General features: G+C 36.3%; 1 protein-coding gene across 7 annotated transcripts in view; it reads left to right on the top strand.

The window, feature by feature from the left end:
• Nucleotides 1-17213, top strand: part of LOC5572530 (protein I'm not dead yet) — a 49156-nt gene that overhangs the window by 16824 nt on the left and 15119 nt on the right. For 2 of the 7 annotated variants that reach the window (XM_021843004.1, XM_021843007.1), the window contains exon 2: nt 1706-1957. In XM_021843004.1, the coding sequence (XP_021698696.1) occupies nt 1914-1957 (44 nt within the window). In that variant the 5' untranslated portion in view covers nt 1706-1913. Of the gene's footprint in view, nt 1-1668; nt 1958-17213 lie in introns of all 7 variants that reach the window. The other 5 variants (XM_021843002.1, XM_021843006.1, XM_021843000.1 and 2 more) reach the window with 3 other exon arrangements.

The raw sequence follows: 17213 nt of genomic DNA, 5'->3' as shown, positions 1-17213 counted from the left end.
CGCCACTTTTACTCTTGTTATTCAAAACGTCGAATGTAAGCGAAAATCCATTTTTCGAGTTTTTTTCAAGACTAAAAGCCATACCCTCAAACATCAACATAACAGTCGTACCTCCAAGAAAGTTTATACTGTGAGATTCAGATGCTTCAAATAAGATATTAATGCTATCTTTGTTAGAAACTCTTGATGACTGTAAAACATAAAATAGAGAGAATTTATAGTAAAGTATTACAAATTGTCTTTCCCATTTTATGATTCCTCGGGGAGGAATCATAAAATCCCCTTAAAATCCCCTCCCCTTAAATCCGGGCATCAACAGAAGACAATAATAAAAGGAATTTATTCTATTAGTTCAGTGTTCTAACAAACAAATATTTATTTTTTCTGTTCTCTCACATGCAGGTTCATGGATGAACTTTGTACTGTTTTCGAAATCAACGATCACAATAGAATCCATCCGAATATTTGAAACGTAGAAATTCCGTAATCCATCGGACTGTCCGTTGTAAAGAATTTCATTGACCAACTTTATTATTGAGACAAGTGTTTGCAGTACCTGAGAAGATGCGATAAACTGTCACGGCCGAGTTGTAAAGATTATTTAGCTGTTAATTTTAGCATGCCATTCAGCAGGTCTAGTCTGGTCCCAACTACCTATATCAACTATATCATACAGTGAATGCTCATTAGCCACGCTTAGGCTTTATCGGTTCAGCACGTGTTGGGCAGACGTTGGCCACTGGGCGGGCCTCAATGGACGTCATCCGTGAGGTGATGGACACGACGGGTGATTTGTTTCATTCTCATCTGTAGACCGTTGCTCTTTGGAGTGATTGTAAATTCAACAAAACAAATGAACGCAATCAGTTTGATTCAGCATGGCAAGTGGATGGCACTGACGGTTCTAACAGTTAACTAAAATCAATTTCGTCACTGATCACATTGCGGGTATCACTTGAACTGCGGTGACGCCAATCTAAAGCCGTTAACCATTAACCTGAGGCGCATTATTATTATCATGGTATAGACCACGGATCATTCGGCTGTATAAATAAATCTTTAAAATTCTGCTCATGTCTCGAATACGGAAGAATCAAGGTCAGACATTCTATAATTAGGACATTGCCCTAACGGCGGAAGTATTGAGACAGCTGGAACGTGGTGTCCTTCAGAGTTAACAATGCGGGACTAGTGAGTTACTTTAGTTCCGAATGGGGCTTCGAATCACATACGATGTTTTGACACGCTAGATCTTTGCAAACCCATAACGTCATACGGCTCCAGCTGCGCAGTAATTTCTTTAGGTGCTCTAGTTAACCTAGTTAAAGCTAGCGCATCTATTTGGTGATTTCTGGTTGCGGCTGGCTATTGTAGATATGGGTAATAGTTGTATTATGATGATAACAGATCGTTAGTGCTTACTAATATTAATAATGAGTGCTCAGTCTCTCCTGGACCGTTGAGTAGGAAGTGCTTTCAAAGGCTGACCATTGAAAGGCAATAAGAAACATTCGAGCCAGGGAATTTCCAATATTTAAAAGTAATCAACAAATCCAAAATCCCATTCTCAAACTGGAACTCAGTGTTTGAAAATTCCCCACAATCAACAAAACAAAGTGATATGTAAATTTTTGCATCACTTATTAATTAAACTTCACTTAAAATCAGAGTGAATCCGTGGTTGAGAATAGGTCGCATATTATAGCTTCGACAGCTTTTCGCTGTTGAAGATCTACGTGTTGTGAATCCGTTCGACCGAGATCAGAGACATTGCGTAAAACATAAACGGCACTGCGCATCTGTGACAAGTTTGATGGCTTTTGCGGAAGGAGAACTAGTTGAAGCATAAGTCGTACCAATTCGCGAAAGGACGTCGATCGAAACGGTTTGCTGTGGTGTAAAGAGCAGTCAACATGACTGCAGAGAACGTGAATAGTGTGAAAAAGGAAGATGAACCGTAAGTAAAATCTTTTTTTTTTCTTCTGGAGCTACACATTATTATATCATGTAATAATTTGAAACGAATTATCACGACATTACTTGTACTTGATTTTGATAGTAGATTTGTTATCATCAAGTATTTTAATGGCGTACCTACACTAATCGATTTATCTCCATAAATTATCCTTTTGTAATGTTAACTTGCTAAAAACTTCCTACCTACTAAATCGAGAATAACAATCGGAAACATACATAAAGCGAAGATATTAGCAGGAGAGAAAATTGATCATTGCAGATACGTCGTTATGATACTAAATACGAGAAATGCTGGATCGAGGAATTCTCTTCCTATAGTTTACGACCAAGAAACGCTGCATCAAGTGTCGGAATAATGTGAACCTTTCTTCAAATGCAATAAACAATATGATGCATTCAATTGTAATAATTACTTAACAAGAAGGTAATGTCCAACTTCAAAAGAAACCATCGAGTCAAATTGTTATCCAATAATAATCTTAGATTAATTGGATTTCTTAGGCTAGTGAAATGTTTCTTAGGCTAATGAATTGTTTCAAAGAGTATAAATCATTTTTAACAAACATAACACGTCGCTACAATTTAAAAATATTTTTAGGGAGTGCTTTTAAGATTTATACGTGTACATTTAAATTCTAAAGCACTGTATCTAACAAAATTTGATCGAGGAATGTGGAGGCTTAAGTTTGACGTTTATTTAGAATTTAAAGCTTATAATATTTTATGCAATACATTTTTAGCATTAAGTTTGTTTTCCGTTAAAACAAACGTAACATATGGATTTATTTTTGAATAATATTTTCAAAAAGCATTGAGTTTGAAGTTAAAGTACAAAACGATAGTATTCTTCACTAATAAGTTTTGCTAGAGTTTCCTGAAACACAAATCAGTTGAAGATAAATTTCTTGCATAACGAGCGTTAAAAGAATTAATGTAACACAGCGTAACAAAAATGACACTTTTGCGTGTCTCAAGAATCAAACTATGTGTCTCTAGTAGATTTTGGGTCGCTGAATATGATGCCGTTCTCAGAAATGTTGCAGCACGTCACAATTTTTAGCTACAGGTCGCCAAAGTTGTATGAAACACTGGTTTAATTGATGTTTACATGAAATTTAAGGTATGATTTATCAAACTTTTTTGTGATATAATCTACCTAACATGCTAAACAGGACTTGAACTATCAATTTAGATACAAATCAGTTGAAATTTCACGATATAAATCAGTTTAAATCGATTTTTTTCAACATGCTTGCAGTCTTCATATAAAATTCTTCGTTTCTCTTATATGTCATAATACAATACTTTCCTGAACCACCAAAACATAACATTTTACCATCGAAAGCATTATGAACTTTGTTGATAATTATTGTTCTGAAGTTGAATTCTGTGACAAATTGAGCAAATAAATTGCCGTACAAGTTGGCAAACTTGCATACAAGTTGGCTGAAATAGTCAAATTTTGCATTTTCTACAGTCAATTTCTCAAAAACTAGACGTGCCATGATATTTCTGAAAACGGCAATGGACTCAGCAACCTTTAATTTAGTAAATAGTGGTATTTTGGTGATTGAGACAAAACCGTGTTCCGCAGTGTAATGAATATAAAGCATAACATTGGCTTGAAATGGCTTGAAATGTTAAATCTCTTCAATAAAAATCATTGAGAATTAATTTTCCACTCAATGATAAAATCAACTCAGGCGTTAGCTTTGAAAAGGTTGTAAATAGTTCGCTCTAATTGAAGTTCGGAAATAATTGATTGCAAGAGACTAAAAGAGTAAGATGGGGAAAAGTTCGACCTTAGTAGAATTTTTTTTTTTTCAGAAAATTATAGTAGTTAGAAAAAAATAAACACCACATAGTGAACTTTCAATATATTGGTTACTATTTAGCGGAACAAACTTATGTCATAATATTTAGTCATATTTAGTTATAACAGTTTCAAAATTTTAATTGTCTTAAACGAACTTTTGCCCCACCAATTTTGCTGCTTGGTTTTGCGAATATCCCAGGAGTTCGACCACTTAGAAAGATTACGTCTTCGGCATAGTTGTTCAGTAGCTCAAGGGCTATCATTATTTGGTCGGCGTTAAGTCAGAGGGGACCAAGTACAAAATTGGGAAAATTGGATTATTCTGTCATTAGATGCGAAATTACTTTACCTTCATTTCACTTTTATCAGATTTGATCAATGCTGTAAACTGCGAGAGATATGTCAAAAATTTACTTTGGATGATGAATAAAAATTGATAAAAGTATGCAGTCAGAGTGGACCAAGTGCTTATTACCATAACAGCGAAAACGATCAGTGCACTGAGGATTGCAAGGAAACGAAAAACATTCCAAGAGATTTGTCAGGCTTCTCGACATCGAATGATGCTTCTTCTCATTCATCAATAAAAACTCATAAATATTACTTAATTCGATGCATTTGATTTTGATTTGTGACCATTTACCATATTTGGATGGGTGGCCAAAAATTACAACAATTTCTGTGTAGACAAAGCGGACCAAGTGTTGAAAAGCAATAAACTGATTGATTATTGCTTTTTTGAATCATTTTTAGAGTCTGATAGCAGTTTATGGTAGTTCTATGGTGTATGTATGGAATGTCCTAGTACCCGCTTATTGTAGCAGTATATTTTGGTCTATACTCAAGATTTTCACTTGGTCCACTCTGACTGAACGCATATTCGAATATATCTGGTTTTCATTGCCATGATCCTACAAAATCTTAATTTTCAAGCTATCGTAATGCCACTGATTTCGGGATTGACGATATGGATTCTTGAAGAATTTACGATTCTGGTGTCGAAGGGTCTTGATAATATGTAAATCTTAACTATATGCACCCAGTTTGACCATGCAAGCATTATATGATTGTTATTTTCCTAGAAATTATTCAGTCAGAGTGGACCAACTCACTGAACGGTGGTCTGTAGTTCACATAGTCCATCAAAAAATCGTTCTATCAAAGGTTTTGATGATAATTTTTCATGATTATCACTTCACATTATATTGTAGTTCTGTTTGATCATTCGACCTTGACACTTGCTCCTGTGGGAGCAGGTGCCCGAGCAAAGCTTGAGATCATATTGAAAACTTATTTTGATGTTGTGATGTCGCGGATTTTGATAACTCAGTTTGTTGTCATTTTGGTTGTTTTAAGGGTTAAAATATCAAAACTGAGAGCAGAAAAATGTTCCCATGATATCAAATTGAAAACTCTTTTTGCTGTTAGTGAAAGCAAATTGAAAACAGTTTCTGCTATCATTGAGAGCAAATTGAGAACTCATTGAGATATACATATTTTTGATTGATATTGAAATGTGGCTGCGACTAGATAAATGCTTTATTTTTATATTCTCATAGTATTTAAACATGTAGCACGAATAAATTTATAATTAAATACAAAAAAATATAAACAAAAATTTTAAATGATAGCAAAACGAAAACAAAATATGATATCGAATATTTCATTGATAAATTGATATCAAATTTATGATATCAACTTGTTGCTGAAAACAATATATGTTTTCAACTTGCTTTCATTTTGATGTTGGACTTTGCTCGGGTGACGAGGGCAGAATCAAACATGTCGCGCTTCGGTCGAGTGAAGTGAAAAAGCGCCCCGATCGGTTAGTTCTGTTTGATCTTTTGACCTTGACGCTTGCTCCTGCGGGAGCGGGTGATGAGGGCAGGATCAAATATGACGAGCGTAGTGAAATGAAAAAGCGCCGCGGATCGTTACTTGTGTTTGATCTATTGATCGAGTCGCTTGCTCTTGCGAGGGCGAGTGATGAACACTTGTTCGGGGTACTATGCGTTTATCGAATTATATCGCGAATCCGATTAGGCGTGATTATATCATGGATCGCACCACCAACCATTGGTGACTCCCAGATCTTTACCTTATTCCACTAACCCAATATCCTTTCCATGACAACTGAGGAGATGTAGAGGTATAATCGGTCTCTAGTAACAACGGTTGTCTAATTAACAATTCCCAAGTAACCATAAGCACTAATAATAAGCCCTTAATCAGTATCATAGATGCGTACATGTATTATAATAGCACCACAAATGCTTACACACCTTATAACAGCACTTCCGCTGCATAGAAACCCTATTACAGCTTCATTAATGCTTCTAAGCCTGATGCATACAGGCATTAAATAAGCACTATATTAGCTTTATATCCGAATACAGGGCATGTTTAAATGCCATCCAGTGTTTTGACAGATATACCACGTGCTTTGTGTTTGCATATAGTGGTAAGAGGGAGTCAAACATAAATCTTCTTACTACTACAATTGCAGATTTTATGACGGGGAAAAGTGATGGTTTAAATTGGTCACTTTTCTTTCCAATACTATTCATCTTATGTGGCCGTATGAGCAAAGGAGCAGGACAACAACTCAACAATACGGGTGTCGCAGGTTCGAGACGCAAAATGAGGAATTTCATCATCATAAAACGAGGATCAAATGTGGCAATTGCAAGTCCTCAGAAGGATGAAAACTACCAAAACGAATATGTCTAATACGGAGAAGTACTATCTGTATCATTTTATTACATTTTTTGCATACTATTAGAGGTTTCCGTTTTCATTCATTTATTTATTTACCTCGTGTACCAGTTGCTTGGCCGCATACGCGAAAGCTCTCTGGCTGCGTACGCAAAAGCACAAAATATTCGCCCTAAAAACCTGGCGAAAACAACTGACGTTTCTCACGTGGTCTTATATCAGCATAAGTGGTGCAGAGAAGCATGGTTATATCTTGGCTCTATAATGGCACGCTATTTCGCCTTTTGTGGCATTATAATAGCATTATATGCGTATATAAAACTGACATGCATCAAATGATTACCCTATATGCGCATATAATGCTGTTATCGTGCTGCATTATCGTGCTTACTGGTTACTTGGGTCCTTCCCTTCCCCGATGATCGTAAGGACGTGGCCGGCGCCGTTATTGACTTTGAAATTTGAGCTCTCGATTTGTGCACATTGAACAATGGTAAGCTAATCCCAAGCCTCATTCATAAATTCCCTGTGCAACTTCGATTGTTCTGGTCAATCACGGAGTAGCAACTACGAATTGTACGGTCATCTATGCTCATGCTCATGCTCATTATCACTTCACATTATATTGTTTGAAAGTAAAACAAAGATGTGTAGAAATATTGAACCAATATTTTAACGAGTTAAAAAATTACAAAGCGTCAGACTTTAAGCCCATTTTTCTCAAAATATCTCTTGTCCACTCTGACTGAACGCCGACCATTTTAGCCAAGAAATTCGGGATTTTGCGGCTAGGCGGCGCTAGTGAGTATGAAACTGTTGTTTCGCAGATCTCAGGATCCTGACCACTTTGAGAAATGGCGTCTTCGGCAAAGCTGTTCGGTAACTCAAGAACTATCATTATTTGAGCTAGTTGGTTCAAAATTTTGCCACTAAGCAGCGCTTGTGAGCACAAAACATTTGTTTCGCAAAGATTGTCGTTGTCTTGCACTTTGCTAGTCGTGTCTGTTTTGTACTCTCGTTTATGCAGTAGATTTAAGCTGTTTTCGGCATTACTTGAGCTTTTTTATGAATTTGTTTAATCCGTCTTGTGATGTGTATCCAATTTGGCTAAAAGTAGATTGACATACCAACGAGCGAGTGAATATTTCTTGGTTTCGTTTTCGACTCGAATGCGTTTTGATATGTATATATCAATTTTGAACTAACAACACTAAGCCGCCATCACTGACCGCCGAAGCTTTCCATACTGTCCCCAAACGCAACGTCATCAAATCATCTGAGCGAAGGTTCAGCCATCTATACTTGAAAGCAGTAAGCATCGCTGGAGAGATAGGGTTTGTCGAACCGAAAAATGGCAAATCAATGTACCGCATGTAAAGTTGAATTTTGTGCCGAAGATATAGTGGTATGCTGTGAGATTTGTGATAATCTTCCTCATTTCCACGTGTTGGATTAACCTACGACGAGGGCTGCGCATGCTTACATCAAAATATATTTTGGATGTGTGATACTTGCAGGCATTATATTAAAAATGGTCGTTTCCGCAAAACAAAAGTAGAGGCAAAATCTGATGATTTTGCCACAAAATCAGATGATACCGCAATGAAAGTTGAAATAGAGCGAATAAGCCAGATTGTATCCGAAATATCATCACGCTTTCCTGAACCGAGCAGAATTTCAATTGATGCTGATCCAACTAAAAATTCATTACCATTGTCGTCGACAAAATTAACCGCATCTGATCAAGCCGTGTTTGAAGATTCCAAAGAAGATACCAATCTGGAGCAGTACGTTTCTAATATCGCAGTCGATGTACCCGAGAATGCAGTCATGGAAATGGTGTGTAAATCTTTAGGAGCGAGAGAAGTTCTTGGTGTCAAGCGTTTAGTTTCCGCCGGAACCAATATTTCTGAACTGGACTACGTGTCTTACAAAATTACCGTCGACTCCAAGGTATTTATAGAAAGGTACAATGATCTAAGCAATCAGTGGATGCGGGGAATGATAAGCAGCGAGGGGGTAGAAAATAACAGCTGGCGAGTTGGCTGGCTGGCTACTTCCTTTCCCCTCCGCTGATTGATCTCGTTTCCATGGCACAATGATTATTTTATTATGTTTTCAAAAACAAATTGAAAATGTGTGCTCTACCAAAGACAGATTCCGAGTAGTAATGAGTTCTCTAAAGTTCCTATTTTTAACACGCTCAATCGCTACCAACCCTGGACCATCCAATTTTTCTACAGGATGAACGGGACAAGCTGGCTGACTTCGATTCGGAATCGTCAACGGCGCTGCATCCGGAAATGGCAAGCGAGATAAGTTCAAAATCATCATGAAATCCAGCACAAAATGCTACGCTTGGGAACGAATGATAATTTCCGATGAACGCAAGTGAAAAACCCAACAGTGACCCAACTACAGGAACCACGGAAGCTGCCTCCGTTCGCTCGCATTGTATCCGCGGCCAATATGGGTCATATGATCGTGGGTATCAACACGGTGCAGGCACCGAGATGCAGGACTTCCGGCCAGCAGGAAAACAACTAATTGTGCTCAGTCTACATCAACATCTGGTCAAGCAAATGGGAGTGGTGTGCACGCCAAATTCCTACTGGGTTGCATTCCGGGAATTCCAGCGTTGTGAGAAAAGAATAACATCAACCCTATTGGCACGGTACGTGGTGACCAGCGCAGGAGGACCTTTATGCGGAGAACATTTTTTTAACGGGTTACCCGGAAGTCGTGCGACCTTGTGAATCCTGGGTAAGATCGGCATCAGCAATATTCACCAGGGGATCACTGTCTACTGGTGCAGGCCATCGGATGTAGGACGTGGAAGATTTCCCGGATTCAACGAAGTTTCTGCAAATTTAGAGTTGCAACAATGGATTCAGTAGCAGTTAAATTATCATGATTGATGTTTTACCTAGTGTTACAAGAATTAAAGCGAAATTATTAATAAATAAAGTAGTTTTTGTATGAATTTAGAATCGTTTAAGTTGTTTTAAAACGAAATGAAAATGAAACACCATTTTAGAGCACGGGCTAACTTAATCTAGACAGTGATGAAAGCAACCTAATCTTCAGGCCGATTTCATCGAAGTTATACTAAGCGCGTTTTGTTGGCGCTAAATCCAGGTCTGGGGTCAACCAGGAGAGTAGTGATTTAGTATGACTTCTAAACTATTTAGTTTAGATTTTTTTCAGAGTGTAATGTGCAAAAATGTATCATGAGGTTTAAATATTTTTATAGTATGTAACCGTACATACACTGCCCATACTCGCACAACAGTTCCATTGATATAGGAAATCTCATAGAATATGGGACTGTTTTTAGAGTATGGGCAGTACAACCGGCGATTATAGTTACTGCAATGGACATAGGTGTACTATTGTGCCACAACTGTTTTCACATCATGTTACTGAGAGAAATAATTACATTACATATTAAGGTCTTTAATTGCATCACCATCGAGTCAGCTTCTTGTAATGAAAATGTATGATCAGCACTGAATAATTCAAAAACAGAATTCTCAAACTGCGGTTGAATGACAGGAAACAAAGCGAAGTGGTTTAAGGGGAAACATGTTGCTAGGATCTCAAGGCTTGCTGGCCTGGTGAAGCATAACAAACCAGCCAGCTGTCTGATTGTTTTCCAATATGGCGGAATGCCCTATTTGACACATTGATCTACCTCCCTTTTAAATACCTTGGTCGACTCTAGATTCCGAAGTTATGCTATGAGGCGAGCAATATGGCCAGATGGAGTTCGATGCCGTGAATTTAGAAGCAGCACTATAACAGTTTGGAGACCTGAAAGTCAAGTAGATCATAGAATAGTTCGATAATCCAGTTTTGCTATTACATTGTTTGTGCCATTATGTGTGATAATTGATTGATATCTGTTTCTATTTCTTTGTAAAAGTCTGTACAGCACTAAGCGAATGTATGTTTTGATTTGTGAATTTAGTATATTAGGAAATAGTCTGTGCGACATAGTCGAAGATGAATAAACAAATAAGTAAATAAAAATATCGCCGAAGCCTGATCACTTAGATAGAAAGATGTCGTGTTCGGTAGAGTTGTTCAGTAGGTCAAATTCTTTCTCTGTTTAATCCTTAAAGTTCGAGATTTTGTAAAATAATGATCATGATAATGATAGTCCCTGAGCTTCTGAACAACTTTGCCGAAGGTGCCTGTCTAAAAAGTCAAGATCCTGCAATATCTTCTTCTTCTTCCTCTTCTTCCTCTTCTTCTTCTTCTTCTTCTTCTTCTTCTTCTTCTTCTTCTTCTTCTTCTTCTTCTTCTTCTTCTTCTTCTTCTTCTTCTTCTTCTTCTTCTTGGCATTAGCGTCCTCACTGGGACAGCGCCTACTTCTCAGATTAGTGTTCTTTTGAGCACTTCCACTGTTATTAACTGAGAGTTTTCTTTGCCAAAGTTGCCATTTTTGCATTCGTATATCGTGTGGCAGGTACGATGATACCCTATGTCCAGGAGAGTCAAGGAAATTTCAATTACGAAAAGATCCTGGACCGACCGGGAATCGAACCCAGGCACATTCAGCATGGCTTTCCTCTATAGCCGCGGACTGTAACCACTTGGCAGAGGAAGGCCGCAATCCTGCAGTATCCTGAAAACAAAAATTTCATGCTCACTAGCGCCGCCTGATGATAAACTATTATATTTCTTGACTCAAATAATGATAGCCCTTGAGCTACTGGACTACTTTGCCGAAGACACTAACTTTCTAATTGGTCAGGATCCTGAAATATCTGCAAAACAAAGTAAAACCTCCATGCCCACTAGTGGCACCTAGCGGTCAAATTCCGAATTTAATGAGGTACCATCAGATAGCGCTTCACCGTCAGAACAACTTTACTAAAGACCCCAAGTTTCTATACTATCTTGATTTTGAATTATACCGATTTCAAACTGTGGTTTACTCGAACTGTATATAGTGCGTTCATTATTATGCGTCTTCCATGTACATTTGTTGATGCTACCGTATTAAAAAGGGTCATACTGTAAATAAAAAAAATCGAGAATTGTTTTTAAGGAGACTCTTGTGAAATACATTTTGATTTGATGTCGATAGATATGTTTGTTGCAGAATGATAGCATATAAATCACATCTGTTGTACAAAGTACAACAGCGCGACAGCCCGAAGGTTAAAATTTTCAACGCAGCTTAGGGGCTGTCCAATAGACCGTCCCTTATTTTTCAAAAATATCAAATGTTACAAGTTCGTCATTGTAAAGTGCTCGTTTTGGTAAGAAAAAAAATCAGGAACAATTTTGAAGTCTCTACGTGGACGCTAAGTGGTCCCCCAAAGGCCTTAAAAGTAATCGAGCTCGCTGCTCTAGTGCAGCTACATGAGTATAAAAAGCCGGAGCCCTTTGGCAAAATTTTGCTTTTTGATAAGAAACTCAAGTTTGTAGAATGACGCTTTTCAGTAAAACTGATGATTTTGAAAATATTTTCTTAACAGATTTAGCATTGGTTTATTAAGCATTGTGATTTATCAGTTAGCAGTAGCATTAGTAGCCATTCGCACAAATTCATAGGTGGTACAGTCATAGACCGTTGTATGAGGGTTGCCTCCTTCTCGTCCGTTACCAAAGTCAAAGATTTGGGACTAACCCTTGATTTTTAGACAAGTTTGACGCATTCTCTAATAGTCGAGATCTGTCCTGGCCACGTCCTTGCGATTGCTGAGGATTGGGAAGGAATGATTAATTTAACACCTACTTAAGAGAGATGCAGAGAACTCTACGAACTTTCGTAGGTGTTACTGGATATTGTGGAATGTTGATGAGATGGGAAAACCATAGGATACGTTTGGTAGACGTTCTGGCACATATAAATAATATTTGGGCATTAGTTCATATTGAAACAAACTCACCGAACTCGGCATTTGAAACTTCTCTGCAATTCACTGTTAAATCGTTCAAAAAAAAACATGTCTACACACGGGTTTTCGTAAACGATCCTGATGGCATGGATCGCATTCGCAAAACACTAGACAGCAAATACGAACACCGAGAAAAATAAATCAATCCACCGACGCACAAACCTAACTCGCTTGCTAGGGCTCTTGAAAGTGCACTCAAGCATTATGATTTGTTAGTTGATTGGAATTCATTTTAATTATGCGTACTCTATTCGGTCCAGTACTTTATATTTTTAATTATTCTTAAATAATAAAGCTTGTTTGTTCTAGAAAAGGAAGGTTTTCATTTGAATTTTTGGACTCAAAATATTTGCATAACCTAATTTTGAAATTAAAACTGCTTGCTTCAAACCATCACAAAATGACTTTTGAGTCAAATTGTGTGCCGTTTTTATACAATTATTTAGTTTGATGCACAAGTTCAAACCGTATAAGGAATGCAAACATTAAATTAATTTATCATAACTTGTTCATAAAGTGAAGTTAAAATTAGTTTACAACAAAATTGTATCACAATGATATCAAAATTTGTTACAAATAAAAAAATGTTTTATTTTTGTTATGAATTCAATTCAATGTTTTAATTTATAACAAAATTATAACAGAATTTGTTATCTATAATAATAAAGCAATTACTTATAAATGGTTAGTTTTACTCCATGCTGAGAAAATATATTTTCTTTATAAATCAGCTATAAAAAATAACACAATGAGTTACGTTTTTTGTTTAAATTATAACATATTTGATTGAATTTTTGTACAATGTATAGGAAAATTTGTTATATTTTTTGATATTTTGATGATTAACCAGCCAATATTCGGGGTTATGGATCGTTCAAGGATATGGAATTCAGAGAAAAGACATTCGGGTAAATAACTTTAGAAGTAATGGGGTAGAATCCATGATTTTTTTTTAAACTCGTCCAGAGAATACAAGTAATTCGTCAGAGAATTTCTTCAAACATTTCACCATGAAATTGATTGATGAGATATTTTCGAAAAGGGTAAAACTGAGACTATTCCAGGAATTCTCCAGGGATTTTTCATAGAAATCCCAAAGGAACTCCCCAGGGCTTCAGATTTTTTTTTCAGCGATCCCTCCGCAGAATCCCTTTAACTTATTCCGGATTTTTTCAAAGAATTACTCAGGGAAAATTTTTAAACAATTTTTTTTTCGAAAACTCCTGCAGGAATTTGGGTAATTCCTCCGTAGATTTCGCCCAGAAACTTTCCAGAAATTTATTCAATGATTCCTCCAGAGACTCTTTCAGGTATTCCTCCGAAAATTATCTGATTTTTTTCTAAAAAAATCCCTCAGCAATTTCTTCATAAGCTACTTAAGGTATTTCTCAGGGAATTCCTTTAAGATCTTTTCGAAAAAGAATAAGAGAAATTTTCAAGAGCTTCTACATGGATTCCAGTATTTATTTCAATGATTTCTTCAAAAATGTCGCCTCCAGAGACTCTTTCAGGTATTCCTCCTAAAATTATCTGATTTTTTTCTAAGAAATCCCTCAGCAATTTCTTCATAAGGACTGTTCATTTTATAAAGTGGACACCTTGTGCATGCTGTATCTTTTTAATTTATCAATGAAATTTGAATCGGTTTTCTGCACATCGTTTGACTAGTATTGTACAATGTTGTGATAATAAAAATTCTCCAAAATTAATTAAATTTCACACGAATATGGAACAACGATTAGAACGGTCGGTTTTTGGAGGTTATCAAAAGCAATGATTGTTAAAAGTACGTCCTGACGGAAGTCCTAATATAGTATTAATATGAAAAATGACTTACGCCTTCATAGAGTTACTTATTAAGTCCCCAGGTGACATTTCAAGCACAATAGATACACAATTGCTTAATTCTTAGAAGACCTTTCAAAGTACATTGACAATCATCAAAATTGGCAACACTGCTGTAATAAAATCGACTTCATTTTGCACCTATTATTTTTGTAATATGTTATTCTGAGATTACCAATTGAAATTTTCGGAGAAAACCATTTACAATTTGCTGCAGATCGATAAATATGCGTACACGATTTTAAAAGTATGACACTTTTTAGTAAAACTACCATAAACAGTAAAATTTGTGCTTAGGACTGTGGTTTAAACGCACGATTTCGCTCTCGTAATATAGTTTATTTAGTAAACCAGACCAGTTTTGAACACGCTTTTTACTTTTCTCTTTTGCTGGGAGTGAAAGGATGGTGTATCAGCAAATTTGGCCATAAATGGGTGCAACACTAAAGTTACCTAATGTCAGAGAATGGTGGAATATAGTTGATTTTTTTAAAGCTATACCTTTTGTAGAATAGTAAAGGATACAAACATACAATATGTTCATAAAAATTAGGATTTTTGTTTTGCGAAAAATAATGTTAAACTTTGACGAACAGCTTTTCTTAGGAGTTTTTGGAAAAAATATTTGGCTCTTCAACCAAAAGCATTTTCTAAGATATTATATTTTAATAGTATTGTAGAATAATAGTTGAACGATGCACAGAAAACCGATTTTATCAATAAATAAAAAAGATATAGCAAAAACAAAGTGTCCACTTTATAAAATGAACAGTCCTTAAGCTACTTAAGGTATTTCTCAGGGAATTCCTTTAAGATCACTTTGAAAAAGAATAAGAGAAATTTTCAAGAGCTTCTACATGGATTCCAGTATTTATTTCAATGATTTCTTCAATGATTTCGCCAGGGATTGGTGGTTAACACTCCACAATCTATCCACAAAAATCCTTCAATGATTCCTTTAAAGAACGTCTCCTTGGAGTTTCTCAATGGAGTTTTTTGAGGAATTCTTTTAGGACTTCCTTCTTAAAAAATCTCCAAGAATTTTACCATATATTCTTTTTGGAATTCCACATCGGAGTTCCACAGAACTCTGCTGAAAATTTTATGAACCGTGGTCTTTTGCCGAACCCACCAGTGATAACTATAATAATTTCACCAATAACCTCAGGAACTCCAACAGAAATTTCCCCAGCATCAAGGATTCTTCCGAGAATTACACCTGGGGTTCTTTCAGAAGTTTCACCTCCATTATTTCTGCCAGTAATCTCTTCAGGAATTTTGCCAGTAATTTTCCCAGGAATTTTGCCAAAAACCCTTCCAGCAATTTTGCCAGAATTCCACGGGAAACTGTGCCACTAATTCCTTCAGCAATTGTTCCAGGAAAAGTGAAAGAGATTTCTCCAGAAATCCCACAAGGTATTCTTTTAGGAAATCACTCAAGGATTCGTACAACAATTCCCATAAGGATTTCACTATGAATTGTACCAGAGACTCCTCCAGAAGTTTCACCAGATATTCCTGCAGCAGTTTTATCAGGTATTCCTTGAATAATTCCACCAGGGATTCCATAAGATATTTTCCAGGAATTTCTCCAAGAATTCCTTCAGAAATGTATCCAAGGGTTGCCACAAAAAACATTTTGTTTACATTTTCTAGTTATTTTCCCCTTCCAGATACTGCTGCTGGATATCTTTCATGATCTTTTTCAAGAATTTCTCTTTGAATCCTCCAGAAAATTCTCCACGAATTCCTTCAGAAATACTTCCATGATACCTTCAGAACGTCTATCTGGATTCCAAACATTCCTCCATAAATTCCTCCTGAAATTATAGATTCCTTTAAAAAATGTGCCGTGCGTTCTTCCAAGCACATCGCAAGTTTTTCCTGGAGATATTTCTCCTGGGATTTTCTCAGAAATCTGTCCAGTTTCTATCTGAGTTACAAATTATGTAACAATGCTGCAATAATCCACTGGTCGCGATGCCAACATTTTTCTCATAACAGGAAACACTGATCACATTTTCGATTCATCAAAAATATTGTATGTGTCTTCTATCTTCTATGTACATAAATGAAAATGGAATGGTGTTCGTATGTCTCGAAATGGCTTGAGAACGGTTCAACGAATTAAGGTAATACTTTCACTGTCACGTTGTTCAAGTGCTGCGACGTGTTTGTAATGAATATTTGTTTGTGGAAATCCACTAGTAAAGATAATAAATCTTCGAGCTGTTAAGTGGAATACCTATAAGGTGAAGATGAATCGAAGCCAAACCTTAAAATTTCAAGAGCACAAATCTGGAGAACCGAATACCCGATTGAGCTGAAAACTCAATCGATTGGTCACCACCAGCTAGTGACCAATCGATTAAGTTTTCAGCTTAAACGGATGATTGGTTCTCCAGATTCGTGCTCTTGAAAATTTGAAGTTTGGCTTCGATTCATCTTCACCATAAATAAATGAAAAACCGAATTAAGTATTGTACCATTTAATTCCACTAGATGTTGTATCATTTGAGAGATTTGCGTATTTCGACCTCAACTGTAAGGTCGTCTTCAGTGTCATGTACTAAATTCGATTTGAAAGTTGATTGAGATTTGTTGATTTTTTGTAAATTATATCTTCTATATAAATAAAAATTGAATGGTGTTTATATGTTACGAAATGGTTTGAGAACGAATCAACGGATATATGTAAGTGTTTTACTGTTGCACCTAACAAAGGAAACAACGTGTTTGTATGAGGAAAAAGTTCGAAGAAGTCTCAGAAATAATCGGGAAAACGGGAATAGTCTAATGTGTTATTTTGTATGGGGGATTACATACTATTATACAACAGTCTACTTGATGGCAAGATGAAACTTGCTGGGACCAATCTTCGGAAATGTTTAGAATACCATTACAAACATAATAACATTATGTTATGTAGTACAGATATGCTGAGGAAT

Source organism: Aedes aegypti, chromosome 2 (assembly GCF_002204515.2).
Source record: "Aedes aegypti strain LVP_AGWG chromosome 2, AaegL5.0 Primary Assembly, whole genome shotgun sequence".
Classification (NCBI taxonomy): domain Eukaryota; kingdom Metazoa; phylum Arthropoda; class Insecta; order Diptera; family Culicidae; genus Aedes; species Aedes aegypti.
This window is presented reverse-complemented; position numbering and strand designations above follow the sequence as displayed.